General features: G+C 45.8%; 1 protein-coding gene across 2 annotated transcripts in view; it reads right to left on the bottom strand.

The window, feature by feature from the left end:
• Positions 1–17,414, bottom strand: part of reln (reelin) — an 80,069-nt gene that overhangs the window by 49,949 nt on the left and 12,706 nt on the right. For both annotated transcript variants that reach the window (XM_062563207.1, XM_062563208.1), the window contains exon 3: positions 11,984–12,091. In XM_062563207.1, the coding sequence (XP_062419191.1) occupies positions 11,984–12,091 (108 nt within the window). The remainder of the gene's footprint in view (positions 1–11,983; positions 12,092–17,414) is intronic.

Genomic DNA, 17,414 nt, shown 5'->3' with positions numbered 1-17,414 from the left:
ACAAAATTTACTCTTTAGCAAACGCATACACACAGGCGCATGGAAACACACAAACACACATAACTGTCTGGGCCGATGTTGTCAGTCCAGCATGCATTCACGTGCTTTACTTCTTTGGTGCCGTTCTGTAGAACATTTCCGTCCCGTAATGATCTTCCTGTTTCACTGTCGCAAACCAAGGACCCCCAACACAACGGGTTCAGCACCGCACGTCCAATTTTGTGGCAGAGGAAGGGAAGCAGCAGCACTGTAAATCCTTCTCACCACATTGCCATGGTGCCATTTGAGAAACCCTACAGATGTGCATAACACCAGCGTAGCTCGTGGTACAATGGAAACACACTATCTGGAGAGCAGTGAAGACAAAACCAATAGAAAGTGTGGTAGTGGTTGAGCAGGAGAACGAGCAGAAGGGGACAGTGCACAAGTTGTGGATGGTTAACCTCATTTAAAAGGAACAACTTAAGTGGAGTGTTTTTTCATTTATAGTGATGAAATACTCTTTGAATGCAACCGTAATAAATTCACCACAGGAAAATGAACTAAAGCTGGATGAAGTGAAACCAAACACAAAATCCAATGTTGGGAACAAAAGAAATTAGCATAACACTGTGGGAAAATATTGAAAATATTGAAGAAAGCAGCAGACATGGGGAGAGGAGTAGAGGGAGGAATGGAGGAGATGGCTGAAGAGAAGCAGAACGCAGTCGGTCTGGGGTGAAGATGAAAAGGCAGACTGATGCACTCCAGGACACAGCAGCGCTGGGAATCCACACCGCTCACACACTTTCTATTCCCACTTGAAAAATACACTCAGGCGTAAAAATGCAAATAACGAAACGATTCCTTTTCATGTCCTGGTGTGGAGAGGAGGAGGAACGAGACAGAGAGAGAGAGAATCCAGAATCCAGTGGGGCAACAAGATGAAGTGAACCCTGGCAGAAAGAGACAACTCCTGGTCTGCTCCTGGTTCTGTGCAGGAAGATGAGCAAAGAAATAAAAACATTTTTTCATTGTGAAAAGAAAAAAAAAAAATACACTGTTCCTTCCTTGATCTTTTATTCTGTCGTGATCTAGTGTCTGATTTAAACAGTTAAACACCTGATAATTAGGTGATTGACACAAAGAACTTTCTACAAAATGAAAGAAAAGTTTATTTTAATGGGCCCATTTCATGCTCCACCAGCTGTGATGGTTTGTTCCCCACGTTGGGGGTCGCGAGCAGACAATCAGCCGCATGCCGAACTCACCTAACGAGCTAACAGAACGGGAAGTTGTAGCTACAGCACAAGCTCAGCGATGCTGCACGTTGCGCAAGTATCAGCAGAAGCCACTTCTGATTCAATAAGCTGCTATAAGGGGGGGCGTCTTGGAGGATTGTTGCAACCACACGTCCACAGTCAAATGCACGTCAGGAAATTATGGGTCACCTGCTGGCTGTGGGGCTCAATCTCTGCTGGTAATGGTTGTGAATGTTTTAAGCGCCTCGTAAAAAAAAGGAAGTGGGAGGTTGTCCCCTCTCATGCATTCATATTCATTCCACACATTTTTTACCCCTCCGCCTGGTTTCTCTTCTGCGAAATATGTAAACACTTAAACTCACATCTGTCCAGGTGCTCTTTAACATCTCTCTGTTTGGACACGGCATTTTGTATTCGTCTTTATATCTCACTTTGCAAAGCTAATGAGCTTTTCAACAGCCGAGCTGCGAACAAGTCAAATAGATGGAGTGAGAACACTCCCCGATGGAGCAGATGGCCAATCGCTGGCTCGGCCTGGCAGTGATTTCACACTGTAGAACCAGCAGGAGCCGGTCTAACTGGCACTCACTGGCTGATGGTTGGGTTTGGTGGCAGAGTTCCGACGATTCGAGAGGCACCATTCAAATTGATGCACACATTAGCGAGGATCATTCAGAGTTTATACACACCATTTGACATCTGGTCATCACCAAACAGCCACTGGAATTGGCAGTCGTTCCCTAATTGTCCTTCAGAAATGTCTGAACAGAACTAAAACATTTTTTGACTGAACCGTGTGTGTGTGTGTGTCTATGATTTGAGTGTATTTTGTTAAATGATTTTGAGAATTGATTTTGAATTTTGAGAAAAACGTCCATGCGAGAGATGTGATTGACAGGCGGAGCATCAGAAAATGTACATCCATCCAAAAGGTTAAAGGGGATCTGGATGCTTGTCTCAACAAAACATTTTATAGTAACGTGATGCAATTGTATTTAGTTCATGTTCAACAAATTCTACTTCAATGCTAAAAGCACAAACCAGCATACAGACCGTATATATCTGCACTAGCATATACAAACTAGCCCCCACAAACAGAATATTAAAATGTATGTATATGCACAGCAGTATATATATATGCTCTTTGTATTTTCTTTGATTGACCATAGAAATGTGTGATCCTTTACACAGATTAATGCTTGCGATCTTTGTCCTCAAAGCCTGTTGTGTGTGTGTGTGTCGTTACAGAGAAATCCAACGGATACCGCCCCAGATTTTTTGGAGAGCATGCACATTTAGGGCTCATATTTCATTTGGTGTTTCTAAAAACCTGTCATAAACCTATCGGAGCATTAACATGCGTTATTAAAAGCCTGTGAATGTATGGGAATCTGTCAAAAGCCAGAATAATGCTTCTGTCAACACGTTTCAAGAAAGGGCTGCACAATGGCGGGCATAAATGATACATCACAACAGAAGTGACAGCCCGAGCAGGGACCCCGTGCGCTTTGTGCTGCGGATCGAGCCCATGCCACGAGTGTGTGCGTTTGTGTGCGCCTGTTGTGTTGCATTCCCTGCCTCCTCTCAACACCATCCTCAGCCGGTCAGCTGGGCCAGTGCAGGGTCTCACGGGGCATTGACAACCCCAACTCTGATCTGCTTATTGGCTCAAACGAGCATCCATCTCAGCATCTGCCAATCACGCTGCCATGGAGACGGGTTGGCAACGTTGGGAGAATGGCAGGGGTCTGGCACCGGGTTGCCAGGAGGAAGCTGTGTGTTAATGTGGGTGGTGAAAGATGCCTGTAGCCAGGGGGAAATGGGGTATGAGACTCTGTGGGAAAGTGTTGGGGGGGGGGGGGGGGGGGGGGGTTAGCCAGATGAATGAAGTTTAACTGGCAGTAACGGGCACCTGGAGGATCTGCTGAGATGTATGCGTGTGCAGGTGAGCATGGGAGACTGTGCATGTGTATATGTTTACATACTGCACGTTATATTAAAGCAGACGCTCTGTAAAAGAAGCCATTTGTGTGTTGATAGATCGTTCGTATATTCTTGCCCTGGCTCTCACTTCAAGACCAACTTTTGCTCATATGCATACATTCTCAGAACAACTGCTCTTTCATTTAGGCGGCCATTGTATCTCACAGCATCTATCACCCATTATCCATAGACTCCTGAAGGCAAGGCCACACACACACACACAAAGCCAAGGCTTATTCTAAGAGCTGCCGCTGTGGCTATATTCAGCTGAAAGAGAAACAGCACTGTACACAACAAAATATGGTCATACGTGAAAAATGATTCAACAGAAACCGAATATTTGTTTTTACTTGTGTTGTCCTTTACATTATCTAAAATGTCAAAACAACCAATAACTAAATGACATAAATAGTAAAAATATGAACATTTAGTTCAGTTTAATTGCTTAAGGCTGTGTACTGCTTCCTCTCACTGATCAAAAGCTACAAGCCACAAGCGTAAATGATGAATGGAAAACCGGAGCACTACTGGAGCATAATGTACCCCCCCTGAACTAATGTGTCATAATTGAAATGAATGTTGTCCTGAATCAAACAAGTGTTGTGTGTTATGGAGCCCCACCCCGCATGATGGATGATGCTGCTACGTCTCTGCACAGCGCTGTAATACGTCTCAAAAGCTCAAAAAACTTGCATACTTGCAAACACGGACGCGGTACACCCAAACCCATGTACACCAGCACATGCATGCACACAGTTGAAGGAAAATTCATACTGATGGCAAATTGTGTGTTGCTTTCATTATCTTCAATCAAGTAATTGGTCAGAATGCCGATGCATCACACACACGTTGAAAACATTTTAATCATAACACTTTTTCTTTGTCAATGTTCTCAATTTGGTGAACACAATATTATGATTACTGATAATAGTAGATGGTAGCAGTGCTGGCTGAGAATGCAAAAATGAAACCACGAGTTGTGTAAAAGGTGAATTTGAATTCATGCTTTTGATAGGGTCGAGCTCACTGTGCGTGTTGTGTAAAGCATCAGGGTGAAATGTTGCTTAAAGGCCGAACTCGAGTGAGCCGTGGCGATGGGAGGACCGCCGAGCGGCACCAGCCAGCGCCGCGCCCCAGGATATGCTTACCACACTTGGTGGCAAAGTCACCAAACTCCCCCTCCCCCCCACACCTCCGGTCCCCCAGCACCCATTTCATCTTCATCCCCTCCGTCCATCCATACGTCCATCCGTCAGCAAAGCCCATGAGCGGGTGGCTTCTGTCGGTGTGTGTGTGTGTGTGTGTGTCATGGCAGCTTGGCAGGCACACACCACGGCTTTAACGGGCAGGCGCCAGGGCTAATTTGATTTTTAATTCAACGCGACTCCTCGGCTAATAGTTTGAGCTGGGGATTAATTAATCTGATTTGACTTGTGCTAATTTCTTGCACCCACGTCCCTGCTCCCCCCCCCCCCCCCCCCCGCCCGTCAATGCAGCAAACAAACAAACAAACGCACTGCTGAGGCCGGGGTCTCGCAGGCTCTGTCCTGACTGACACACGTGTTGAGTGTGAGAGATGAGAGACCTGGGGCGACAGGTGAGGAGCCATTCGGGAGAGCCAGGGGAGGCGCGGCACGGTGCATGCGTAGCAAGTGCATGTGTGTGTGTGTGTGTACATATGTGCCGAGATGTGTTTATGGAGGAGACTGGAGCCTGAGCCTGGTTTTGACAGAGGAGTGCTGGGAGGCAGAGAACTAATCGCAGCAACAGCCGGGCTCTTGTAATCAGGGCAAAAACACGGAGAAGGTCACCAACTATTTCTGCTGCCGAAATCTGGCTCAGATTGGATCTGGATGAGTTGTTCGCAGACAACTTGTAAGTAATGCAAGGAAATTTGGGCGAGTCAGTGGAGCATTCCTGTATTTCACAGAGGCTTTTAGAGGGTATAAGGACAGGGAGAAACCGGTGGAAGCACTAGGCTTCCTCATCTCACAGAACCAGAGAGAGCACTTCCACTTGTTCTCATTCTCTCTGCGAGGGAACTTTAAAAATGAATAGACCTCAGAGTGCAGCCTAGATGGTGAGCACTATGTAGCGAAGGCTTTGTAAACGCACTTTCTCGCAGTTTGCACACCAAAGCCCACGGACGCCCACACACTTGCAAGGTGCACGTGGAGGTATAGAGTTTTATATCACAACACGAAGACACATTTCAAAGTCTACTTACCTCTATGTTGAGATGATGCGAAACCCACTAGTGTTCACAGAAATGCGTCAAACCGAGCCGTCTTTTAGTCAAAGCTCCCGTATCTTTATTTCTCTCTCCTCTCTCGTTCCTTTGGCACGTAACCAACCTCTCTGCATGGTAGAAAATAACATTGCTCTGAGAGAGACCACACATGGGAGGAACAGCCTACGCCTGCTCCTCTCTCCTGCAGGAGAAAAAATAAATAAAAACGGGCCAATATCTCACGCAACACTTTGAAATCTCTATCAGTCAGTCCAGCTCCCGCTTTCCACTATTTTTGCACCCTTGGTCACGCTGGACCTTTTTTTTACCATACATTTGGAAGCAGCAAATACAGCAAAAAGCACTTAAATGCTAAGCATGTGCATAAAACTACATGTGTGCTCCCACAAAGACACACACACACCTTCACTCACCGACATGAAAGCATACACATATGCATGAGCAAAGGCACACACTCAGTGGATACCACATACCCGGGGAAGCCGTGGGAGCTCAAAGAAGGCACTATGTTTTCCAGGAGAGCAAGCGTGCACTTAGTAAACCAGTAAATCCCAAGTAGGTGCACTGTACCACCAAACCGGAGGCGCACAAGCTGCACAGTTGGGATGCACGGCAAACACAAATCCGCTGTGGGTTCACCTTGAATTAATAACGGATTGAGTGGTGTTCTGTTTAAACGTGGCTTTCTGCGTCTGAAAGGGGGTTTCGTGCATGGAGAGACGCCGCACAGCTCGGGACGCATAGTCGGCCGAACATTCCCTCCGAAAGGGCCCGAGAGCCCCCGAATGTTTGGCCACCGGTTAGCAGCTTCCAAGGAATTGGGAGATTGGTGGGCGCCGCGGGGCACTGTGCCAGAAAAGCAGCGAGATTTACGGCGAGCCGACCCAGACGATCTGACACCGTGCCGCAGAGAACACAAATCACCTCCACAGCCCCCCGCCCCAGACAACTCATTTCATCTCCTGCCGTGAGGGATTCATCATCAGCAGGTGTCTGCCTCTGGGTGCCTCTGAGATGGAGTAATGGCTCAGATAAGTCATCATAATCACACTTATGGGCAGCGGCATCCTCATCATCCTCATCAGCAGCCACCCTTCCTCTGCTCTGCCCACAGATAAGAAAGCAACAGTTTGGGACGGTGCAATGCCCTTGACAGAGTTGCAACGGGGGAACTTGTTATTGCGAGGTTGGATGTCAGAACAAATATTTCACCGTGGTGCATCTCACGCGCGGAGAATCTGCATGATTCAATGGAATTTGAATATGTTATGGTAAGGGTGTAAAAATCAGCGAGTGTGAGAGTTTTGTATGTAAGGGAAGCGTATATGTGCGTGTGTATGGTACTGTGTGTGTGTGTGTGCGCGCGTGCATGAAGGAGTCTAAGCGGCGCAGTCAGGGAGCTGTCAGCAACGTGCCGGGGAGCAGGTTGATCACAGGGCTTCAGTGCGTTTGAAGTCTCCGAGGGACTGACAGCTTCTCTCCCCGCGGGAACCCCTTCCCTCCTCGTGGCCCCACCCTTTCCACTATATCATTCCTCTTTATCCTCCAGCTCTCCCCACACGCCATCTCCATCGTAGTTTTTCTCCCCCTGCGCCATCGAATGGAAAGAACACTTGTGCACCCCCCTCTCCCCCCTGGGACTGCGGTTGCTTTCCCGAAACATGGCTTTTGTTCAGCGGGAATCACACCTGCGGGAGTGTGTCTGCGTAAACACCGACATGACGAGCTGCCGTCTCTCGTCGGCTGACATTCTGACTGACATCCGACCGGGCTTAGTGGCAGCGGGGCGCAGAGAGACGACATATCGGGATTTGAATGCACGATGAGAAGGAAAGACCATTAATGAATGTGTATTGTATTTCCTTATGTTTTTTTTTTTTGTTTCTGCTGATTACCCGCTTGGCTCAGCCCTCCACAGGTCAAGGTGCAGCGGGATCTCATCTCTACTGGTGCAGGTGCGTTAGCGTGAGCCCATCCGTCATGGGGGGCCGGGTGTCGGCTGGTTGTCCCTGTCACTGAGCTGTCCATTTTGTCTGACAGCCAGATCCATCATATTGAGACAGGGGGGCAAATACATACCAATATGCAAATTAACGACAAAATAAACATCAGCCGGAGAAACGCGCCATCCATCAATGACCGGTTTCTCAGCAGCTCAGCATTGGCACGGCAACACCAATCAGCGAATCCTGTCATCTTCTCGCCCTTCCTTATATCATTCACGTAGTGCCTTCCTGTCATCGGTGCCTCTTTGCCATTTGTCGTTCGTCAAATGTTCTCTTCTCACTCGCGCTCATTCCCTTAATCACTTTCTTAATCCCATGTCTGCGTTTTCGCCCCTCCAATTTCCCTTCTTCTCAAAGCTCTCTCCTTCCTTCGAGTGCCTCTTCCCTCAACATCGTCATTGTAACATATCTGGAGACATTGAGGATGAATACTTGCACTGTCTTTGGGTTTCTGTGGATAATGATGTGATAGGAAACATTTTGCCATTAAGCGAGCATTATAAATACGACCACATGTGACAATTCTTTCCATACGGGCGCCCAGCCTGTGGAGTCCAATACATCACGTCATTATTGCTGTGCCACATACAACAGCAAACTGTTCTCATTCGAACCCAATGAATCAAAATGATTTTGACAAATTACAAAAGTCATTGTGTCCATCGTAAAAAGTTTAAAATATGTGCGAGTTCCTTACAGAAAGGAAAGAGGCTGAAATGGAAAGAAGTCGGTCCTAACGGGATAAAAGTCAGAGAGAAAAACACACCGAGCAGAAGTTGGAATTCTCCAGCAGCCCTCAGTTCAGACTCATGTTCCTTTTCTGGCAATGTGCATATACATCCCTTTGAGCACACACACACACACCCAAGTTGAGTCAAAAAGTTTCTCTGTAAAAGCGTCTGAAAATGTCTCTGGTGAGCTATTAGGTTGTCAAACTACCCTAGACGACATAATGAAAGGAATCACCTTACACTACCTCGCCCGTGTGTTGTGACTGAATGAATCCCACGATGACATGTTGAGTCGTTCCTGCCTTTTAACACATTTTGGCAGTGCCTCAGAAAGACTGGTCAATCAGGCCCCTTAAATAGGCCCTATTTATTGAAAAAAACACACTCAATTTTCACCCCTGTGTCCTGCTTCTCTCAAGGGGACTTGGCTCCCAAACAAAACACGGTTCTTGGCTCCAGTTGGAGCCACAGCAAAGCCATCACACCACGGTGAAGGTTTGTGGTTAGCCGCCCGGCGGCTAGCGGGGCTAGCGGGGCTTCCCCGGCCTTTCAGGCGGTGGAGGAATGAGCCTGAATGGGCTCAGCCCAGAAGCTGAAAGGGTAGGAGGCGTTCCTCAGACTGCACTGATTGCAACCCTAATGGCTCCGCTACACTTTGGCTAACTCCACAACGAGTGGGTGTTCTGGCGACGCAGTGAAAAGTCTGTCCCTCAGAGCTGCACACTTTTATTACCAAAGTGCATTGTTATCCGGGAGGGAGGGGAAGCTAGTTTCGCTGCCTCCACGCGCTGGTGTCGTCGCACACGTGAAGGTATCTACATTGGTGCGTGCGTGGCGCAGAGCAAGACCAGAGAAACACAAAAGACAAAGAGAGAGGAGGAGCAGTGATACACAATGTGCATTTGCATGCAGTGTGGTCATGCACTGGTTTTATGCGTTTCCCGTAAAAAGCGATGAAGGAAGGCCGCGGGGGGATCCTCTCTTTGGAGGCCGGCAGTCGTCTTGTCTGCAGACGCTCTGACCACAACAACCACTCGACATCCTCACACAGTTTGTGCAGACACGAAGCTCTCTGGTTAGAGCCATGCCTTTACCGGTTTATTCTTCTCACGTTTGAAAACATGTATGCAACATGTCAGTCTTTGTCAGACATCGACTCAGCAGAAATAAAAAGAACCCCAAAACTACAAAGTCATCCTTCCCTTCTTGCTTAGCGTTATCTTTTCTCATTACTCAAAGCCATTTGGCCGCCTTGATTTGTCACTAATCTGCTCCCTGTGTGTGAGATCCCGTTGTGGCGGTTCAGTGAGGTTTCATTTTTCCTGCACTGCCACATCTGCCTTCCACATGTTACCCCAACCAGCCACATCTCAAGCAGCTGCCTACAGCTGGAGTGCGTGTTTGTGTGCTTTTGAGTTTAAGTGAGTTTTATGGAATTCCCGGTGTATTCCTGTCTATATCTCCCTGTGCAGCTGAAGCAGCTAGGGGGACACAGCTGTGTAGCTGTGTCCCCCTACATGCACCGATGAAGGGGGATTGAAGTCACTCTCCATGCAAGCCCCTCCATGCTAAACACGGCGCTTGTAAAACTCCCTTATGGAAGTACATGACCCTCCTGTCTTTAATAATGAAGCTCTTTTTGGTCCTCTCCTTCTGCGCGAGCATCATTCTTCAGCCCTCCCCAGGCTGAAGATCCTACTCTCCACAGATGTGACACCCTACGATGGACAATGGACCGACCAGGATGCAGAGGGGTATCTCAAGGAAATACCATCAGAATTGTGCAGAGGAAAAAAATAATGTAAAAGTAAAGTTGTAATTGAGGCAATGATTGCTAAGGAGAGAACTTTGGTGGCACTAATGAATCGCCCCACCGTTTCCTCTTGACAACAACATTGATTCTGTGAAGCTCCATTGAGTCCTGCAGCCCACACTGGGAGAGGATGCAGCACAACCAGAGAAACACACGGCGCAGAGAGCTCTGCAGCTGAAGTGACTGGCGCTGTAAAACACGCACGGCATCGCTGCTCAGCAGATTACTCATCCAGTAACGGGAGGCTTTGTGGGGCTATTTAAACACACAGCAGCAGCAGCTCACGGTTTTACAAGCTGCAGCCTATCAGTCTGTGCAGCCCTTCTTTTAGAACTTTTCAAACTAATGAGAGTCTAGCAAAGGTGATGCAATCCTTGCTCGGATGCCTCCCCAGTAAGCAGGGCTGCACAGAGAGAGAGAGAGGAGCGGCCCTGGCAGCCGTGAAGCCAGCGACGGAGGAGTTGGTCACGATAGGTGCGCCCGCAGGGCGGCAGAACTGGTGCCAGTGGCCCTGTTCTCACAGGAGTTCTTTAAGGCTGATCCACCGGGCCAGAGAAGCCCAGCCCTCCACACAAAGGGCTCCTCACACGCTCAGGCTAAAAATCCTCACTGTACTTGTAAAACAACAGGAAGGTATGCAGTACACTGCAGTACAATACAGTACAATACTTTTGAGATAACAAACAGCTATGCATACAGATTAGGTAAATAAAACATGCTATACATGTATACCTAAAAGATTTGGATTTTTTGACTTTTTTGACTTTTTTTCCATGACTATTCTTTTTCCAAAACATATTTTGACTTTCAAAACATTCCTTCTGACTTTTTTCAGGTTTTTCTTCAACATCCCACATATATTGACAATTTTTCAAATCATTATTTGACATAAAACTGTTTTGCTCTTTTTGCAATTACATTTTTTGACCTGACATGCTTTGGATTTTTTTTTCTTTGGTTTCCATGACATTTCTTACTGTTTTTTCAAAACAAGTTTCCACTTGGGATTTTGTCATGAGATATCTTGATTTTTTTCAAAACTTTTGAATTATTACCTTTTTATATTTTAGAAAAATAAAAAAATACACATTTTACTTTTTATCCAAAACATTTTTCAACCTGATATTTTTTCCATCTGTTCCAAAACACTGACTTTATTTTCCATGAAAATCTCAACTTATTTTTTCATAAACATTGTTTGACATAACATACTTGATACTTTTATTTTTTTCTAAATATTTATTGAGCTGTTATTTTTGACATTTTTCAACCTACAATATCTTGTACTCATTTCAAAACATTTTAGGAGCTGATATATTTTTACTTTTATATTATGTTATATTATTATTATATTTCTATAAAAAACTATAATTATGATAAAAATAATTAAACTATAATAATATCAATAAATAGTGTCCGGTTCCTTCATTGTTTCCCAAAGTCTTAATATTGTAATGATAATAATGCAAATGGGCCACTACACCGTTTCTGCAGCTTTGCAACATCTGACCAGCTGGCCTAATGATTATTAATATTCAATAATAATACTATTTTTTTATTTGAATTTGGTTTGGTCTCTCGGGGGCCTCACATACTGGCTTGCTCTTAAATGTCCTTTTCTCATCTCATATTCAGTTTTCTGTTTTACTTCCCTCAAACACAATGAAAACGCATCTGGCCAAAGCCATGCTCACATCATCCCCGCTCCTCATCCATCACGGCCTGTCACAACCCAAGAGGGAAGTGGTCTTTTGCTCATTCTGGGAACCGATGTAGATTACTGAGCTGGGTTGTGCTCAGTGTGATGCTCCATACCCGGCCCTATAGAAACCCTTTACATTACCAAAGCGTTTGTTTGTGCTGAAATGCAACGTTGAGCATTTAATAAGCCCTCTGTATTGGTGCAAAGAGTTTTTGGCAGGGAAAAAAGTCTTCAGTAACAACCGATGAGGACTTACCAAAGCCAAAGGCCGCTGGAGCAGGGATGGGAGCAGACTGGACTGGCGTGGAGGTGTAGAGGCCAGTCACCAGCAGACCATCAAAGGGTACACTGGTAGAGATGGTTACTGAAAAGGCAAATAAAAGACATTGGTATTAACAGTCAATCTGCAAGGTCCACTGTTATTCAGGAATCAGGAAACGTTTATTGCCATAATATCACCACATCCAGTTGGTTATGTCATAAAGCAACTGTTTCCCAAATGTGAACTAAGAAATATAAAACATTATAACATAATTTAGTGACCATTTATAGCTAACTTAAAAGAGGACTTGAGGAGATCAAAGGTAATACTGCCGGTAAGGTGTCAGAGATCTACACAGATAATTAGTTGGTGTTACAAACATCTGTGTGAACAGGAAGTCTGGAAGTGAATGCGCACTGCAACTCCCCAACATCCTGCTGCTAATGAGCAGAGCGCACAGGTGTTAACAAATGGAAATGTAAAGGGACATTTACTGTACTGGGAGGCCAATGAGACTAAACATCCTGCATGAGGAGAACGCACAAATGTGCAAGCACACACACACGCACACACACACACACACACAGGAGTTGGCTGGATGGAGGTTTGAGTCACTTTCAAGTAATTGAACCAGAAACAATCCAAAACCTCACTAGATGTCTCACGGCCAACTGCTCCAGAATGTAATCCAGCTCATCCTGAACAAATCACTGCGCTATAATCAAAGCCCGTCCCTATTGACAACCACAGAAGAAGAGCCCGCTGAGCGAATTGGCTCCGACCTTGGATGCCCATACCTATCCAACCCTGGGTAGCCAAAGTCTCCATTCATCACAGGTCAGAACAAGCGGCCACGGAGCAGAAAACTGCCAGAGGTCTATTATCTAGCTGCGCAGATCTACAGCTTAGTGTTTCCAGCAGCAAGTTACCTATCGATTCTACAGCAGTAAACAAAGGCCCTGAGTGACGGGACCACAGAGCCGGCTACATCACCGGAGGGAAAGAGCTCCGCCTCTGGACTCCTTCCAGCCAGACGGATCAGATCAGCCCACAGGGGGGAAAGTCTGCGGCTCCAAGGAGCAAAAAACACAGAAAAAAAAGCACTTTTACACTTGGAGGAAAACAATCCTGTCCAGCGGGGAAAGATGAAGGCATTGTTATTTCCTGACCCTGGAACCCTCCTGCCTTTTTTGGGGGGGCGGGGTGGGGGGATGAACGGAGGAAATGGATGAGACACCTTCGGCGTTAGAGTGTTTTTCATAAGAATAGCAGCATGTCGGTTTTGGTTCTCGGGGGTTTCATTCCTCTGAGCTCAGGGAGTTTCAAAGTGGGAATCTGAGCAGAGCAGACTTCTGTGTGGCCACGTCTTCATGCCGGTCTGCCTCGGTGACTCCATTAACACGTCCTTACCCAGCGCTTGCACGTGTGTGTGTGTCTGAATGTGTGTGTTGTACATGTGTCTGTGTATATGTTGGATGCGCTGCACCCATAAAAACACAGTTCTGCCCACCTTTCCCCTCCATACCAAAGCCTCAAGAATTCATTCCACAACTCTCGTTGTTATATCAAAACAGGTCCTCCCCTTCTGCTGTAAGAACGTTACACAGAAATCCAGCTTTTAAGCCAATAATGTGGTATTTAACGTGCTTGTTGCTCCACAACAGTATACAACCCTGTATGACGGCTGCTCTCTCTGAATAATTAAAAAATGCCCACTTGAGACTTTTAATCCAGCAAGATGTAACATCTGGAACAGATGCTTTTGCAGGGGTCATAGAGTCATAGAAGTGACTTCTAAATGTGGGCCAATCAAAAGAGAGAGCTGTTTGCAGTTGATTTGAGAATACAAAATATTCTACAACTGAATCAATATTAACCAAAGGAATTCTTGATCATTTGCAAATGTTTTTCTTTTGTGAGAATGGCTCTGTGTGAGCAACACGTAATCTACAGTAAACACTGCAATCTTGTCCCGCATGAACAGTGTGTCCACAGTGTGAGCTGCATTGTGAGAAAGAGGTATTTTGCTTGGCAACCGGATACATTATCATACTCGATCCATGTTCCTCCGTGCACCTTTCTGCAATACCAACGAATCGCAGAGAAAAGGTCTTTCCATTCAAACAAGCAATTTCCATTCTCATGCTGAGCATACATGTGCTCCTCTTTTCTTTTTCTTTTTTGCTTTCCTGAGTACATTACCTATTCAACAAATCCATTCCACAGTGTTGTGACCTGGGTTATCCGTGTTCACATGATGTTGTATTGATCCAAGGCCATGGCATTGATGCAGTAGTAATGGATTAATGGACTGGATTTAATGTAGTGAGTTGGGCCAGGCTTCAGCTGCCGTACACACAATACGTTCGTTTCTGCATTTCCACTGACCTGCGAGGTTACACACAGTCCATTACTCTCCGCAGACACTTGCATATAAAATGCACACACACACACATTAAAGATTTGTTCTGCTTTCACCATGTTATTTCTCTCTTTATTTGCAGCTTACACCTCGCTCTACCAGCCTCTTTCCCTCGGCCTCCCTCCCGTTTGAGGAATCATGGTAAAAATACTACCTCCTGTGTTTTTCTCCATCTACTCCCTTCTCATGCATTTTCTGCCCCCTCGCAGCAGCGCGCCAGTACTCTGTTTGATGTGGGAGTTGGGCAGAGGACGAGTGGAGGGAAGGCGAGAGCTAAGGGCACGAGGTTACAATCAAAAAACGAGAACGGGGTCGAAGAGGGATGAAGACAGAAGTGGGTAGAGGAGTGGCTCACGGAGAGCGGCGCTACCTGATCAATACAAATGCAAGACCTAAATTATTTAGACAGGCCTCGAACGCCCCTCTCGCATCGCCCTGCGGAACGCAACAGACGGATGAGCCAATCAGATGAGATGAGATCAGATAAGATCAGATCCAATCACCTGTGGGGGCACACACACACACACACACAGGGGTAGGCTTGCGGCCTTTGATGGTAGCCTTTAAAATTCTTGTCCATACTTCATTTCTGAGTAGTGTTCACTAGGCTGAGGGGAGGAGAAGCCACGAGGAGGGAATGAACTTTATTATCACCGCTCTCACTTTAACAGGTGCTGTGCACGTGTGCACGTGTGAGCGTGTGCGTACACACACACGCTCTGTGTGTGTGCACCTGTGTATAACTTGTTCAGGTGTAAACACAGCGGGTACCGTTCACTGAAACACCTGGACTGACTTTCAGGCTGTTCCTACCATAAGACTTACTGAAGAAGAAGCAAATAGCTCTGCAAAGAAACATGGCTTGAACGAGATACATAAAACTGCATTTTAGACGTAACAGGAGACTTATACTAACTACACGTGTCTCTGAAATGAGATATTCTGGATATACTGCATTTTGTTTTATGAATAAAGCACATGCATGGTGTAATGCACACGTACACTTGCATTTTGCAGAAGTATTTTTCTATGTTTACGACATGTTGGGGAGCGCGAGTAAGGTGCATCTTGGCTGACCGACAGGTCATCTTCCCTCCGTCCCACTTAAACCCACATCGGTACGTCTACATGCTCCTGGACAGGTCTCGTTCCAGAAGGTTGCAAGTGCACCTTATATATATATATATTAAAAAAAACACTCGTTACAGTTTATGCATGGCACTCACACCCACATGCACACGCTCATACTTTATACTTGAACACACCACAGAGCACCTCCCTTGGCCCTCAGCCGACATGTAATATTGATGATGCGATGTGGTATGCCTCATTACAGACACACACAACCGTGCTCCTACTCAACTATTGATGGGCCTGGGGCTTTCTTCACTTCTCATAGGAGTGATGTTAAGGCACAAAGTAGCAGCCCACCACAAGATGCAACAAAACACACATTCCTTGCTGACAAAGTTTTTAAGAGCTGAAGTAGATACACACAGAATATACCCAGTAACGACTGATCAGTGAAGGGAAATTAATGTGATATTACAAATAAATGCGGGCCAAATACAAATGTTTTCCAGCCGTGTTTATCTATGAACAGAATTGCATGTTGCTTTTCTTGTCCCACAAACTCTCCATTTAAATTAGTTTGAGACATATTTCATCTTGGATTTCCAAATGCCTGCTCTAAAAATTGTATATGTTACACACACACACTGCGCCAGGCTCCGTTCAGGTGTGTTTTTTTTATTCTGCAATGATAACAGACAGACAGCGCACTCAAAATCAGAAACAACAACTGTCTGTACTTCCACTTTTCACTTGCTCTGTGTAAAATATGAACATTCAAAACACTTAACACTTAGCGCGGGAAAACCTCGGACTGCTAGCTACTCTCGTTGATGGTCGCCCAAATGCTACATTTAAATACAGGACATTAAAACATGCAACCACCAAAAACGGGCGAACTTAACATACATACACATTTGCGAACAGGCTTACATATATATTTTCTCACCTGCAATGATAACAGACAGACAGCGGACTTAAAATCAGAAACAACAACTGTCTGTACTTCCCGACGTTAGCCGGAGTCACTTGCTCTGTGGAAGTGTTACAGCGCCCGTCACGCCTACTAAACCCGCTACCGCCACCTGCTGGCGGAAAAGAGTGCTGTCCCGTAGCCACTCCGGGGGGAAAGAGGCAGACTCAAAAAGTCACACAGGGTTTTTGAACACAATAAACAAACACAATGACAGGGGAATGGCACTAAACAATACAATTTAAACAACCAATGGCAGTCCTTAAAATGTCCAGGGTGCCACATATACGATACTAGAATAAGGTTATACATTAGTCTCAAAGAGGTATGCTGTTGCCTGTAGAAATTGATGCACCTGAGGTTGTTTTTTTTTCTGGTTCTTTTTTCTTTATACTACAAGCAGTCCGGTTGCAACCATGATTGATAAATGGTTCGGGCCAATTCCTTGAACAAGAAGCAGGTCCATTGAACAGCAAAAAAAACAGACCGAGGAGTTGCTCACAGTGTGCTGGGGACAAAAATAAGGCCCGATGGAATCCGTAACGCATTGGTAATGTCTCACTTCAGGTACAGCAAAGCACAGTCGACACTTGGTTGGCAATGCTTCGCGGCATGAGCACATTTATAGAAAACAGCATGATGAGAAACCTGGCTGGAGCTGGACATGAAGTCTGGGAGGAATGAGAGAAGACCTGATTTATGTCGCAGCCGAGACAACTTGCATTTGAAATGCCTCGATGGATGGTTGGCACGGTCTGAACAGCTCCTTTCTGCTCTTGTGCCACAGAACAACCACCAGTCTTCACCACACCCACATTCATAACCTTTACTTTTCTGAAACAAGCCTGGGAAAGTATATGGAAAGTACCCACCACTGAAAAGACATGGGCTACTTGTCTTTGGTGGGACCCACTTTGCACACAGTCAAACAAAAAAAGCCCAGTCTACCCTGAAATGAT

Source organism: Pungitius pungitius, chromosome 6 (assembly GCF_949316345.1).
Source record: "Pungitius pungitius chromosome 6, fPunPun2.1, whole genome shotgun sequence".
Taxonomy (NCBI): Eukaryota; Metazoa; Chordata; class Actinopteri; order Perciformes; family Gasterosteidae; genus Pungitius; species Pungitius pungitius.
This window is presented reverse-complemented; position numbering and strand designations above follow the sequence as displayed.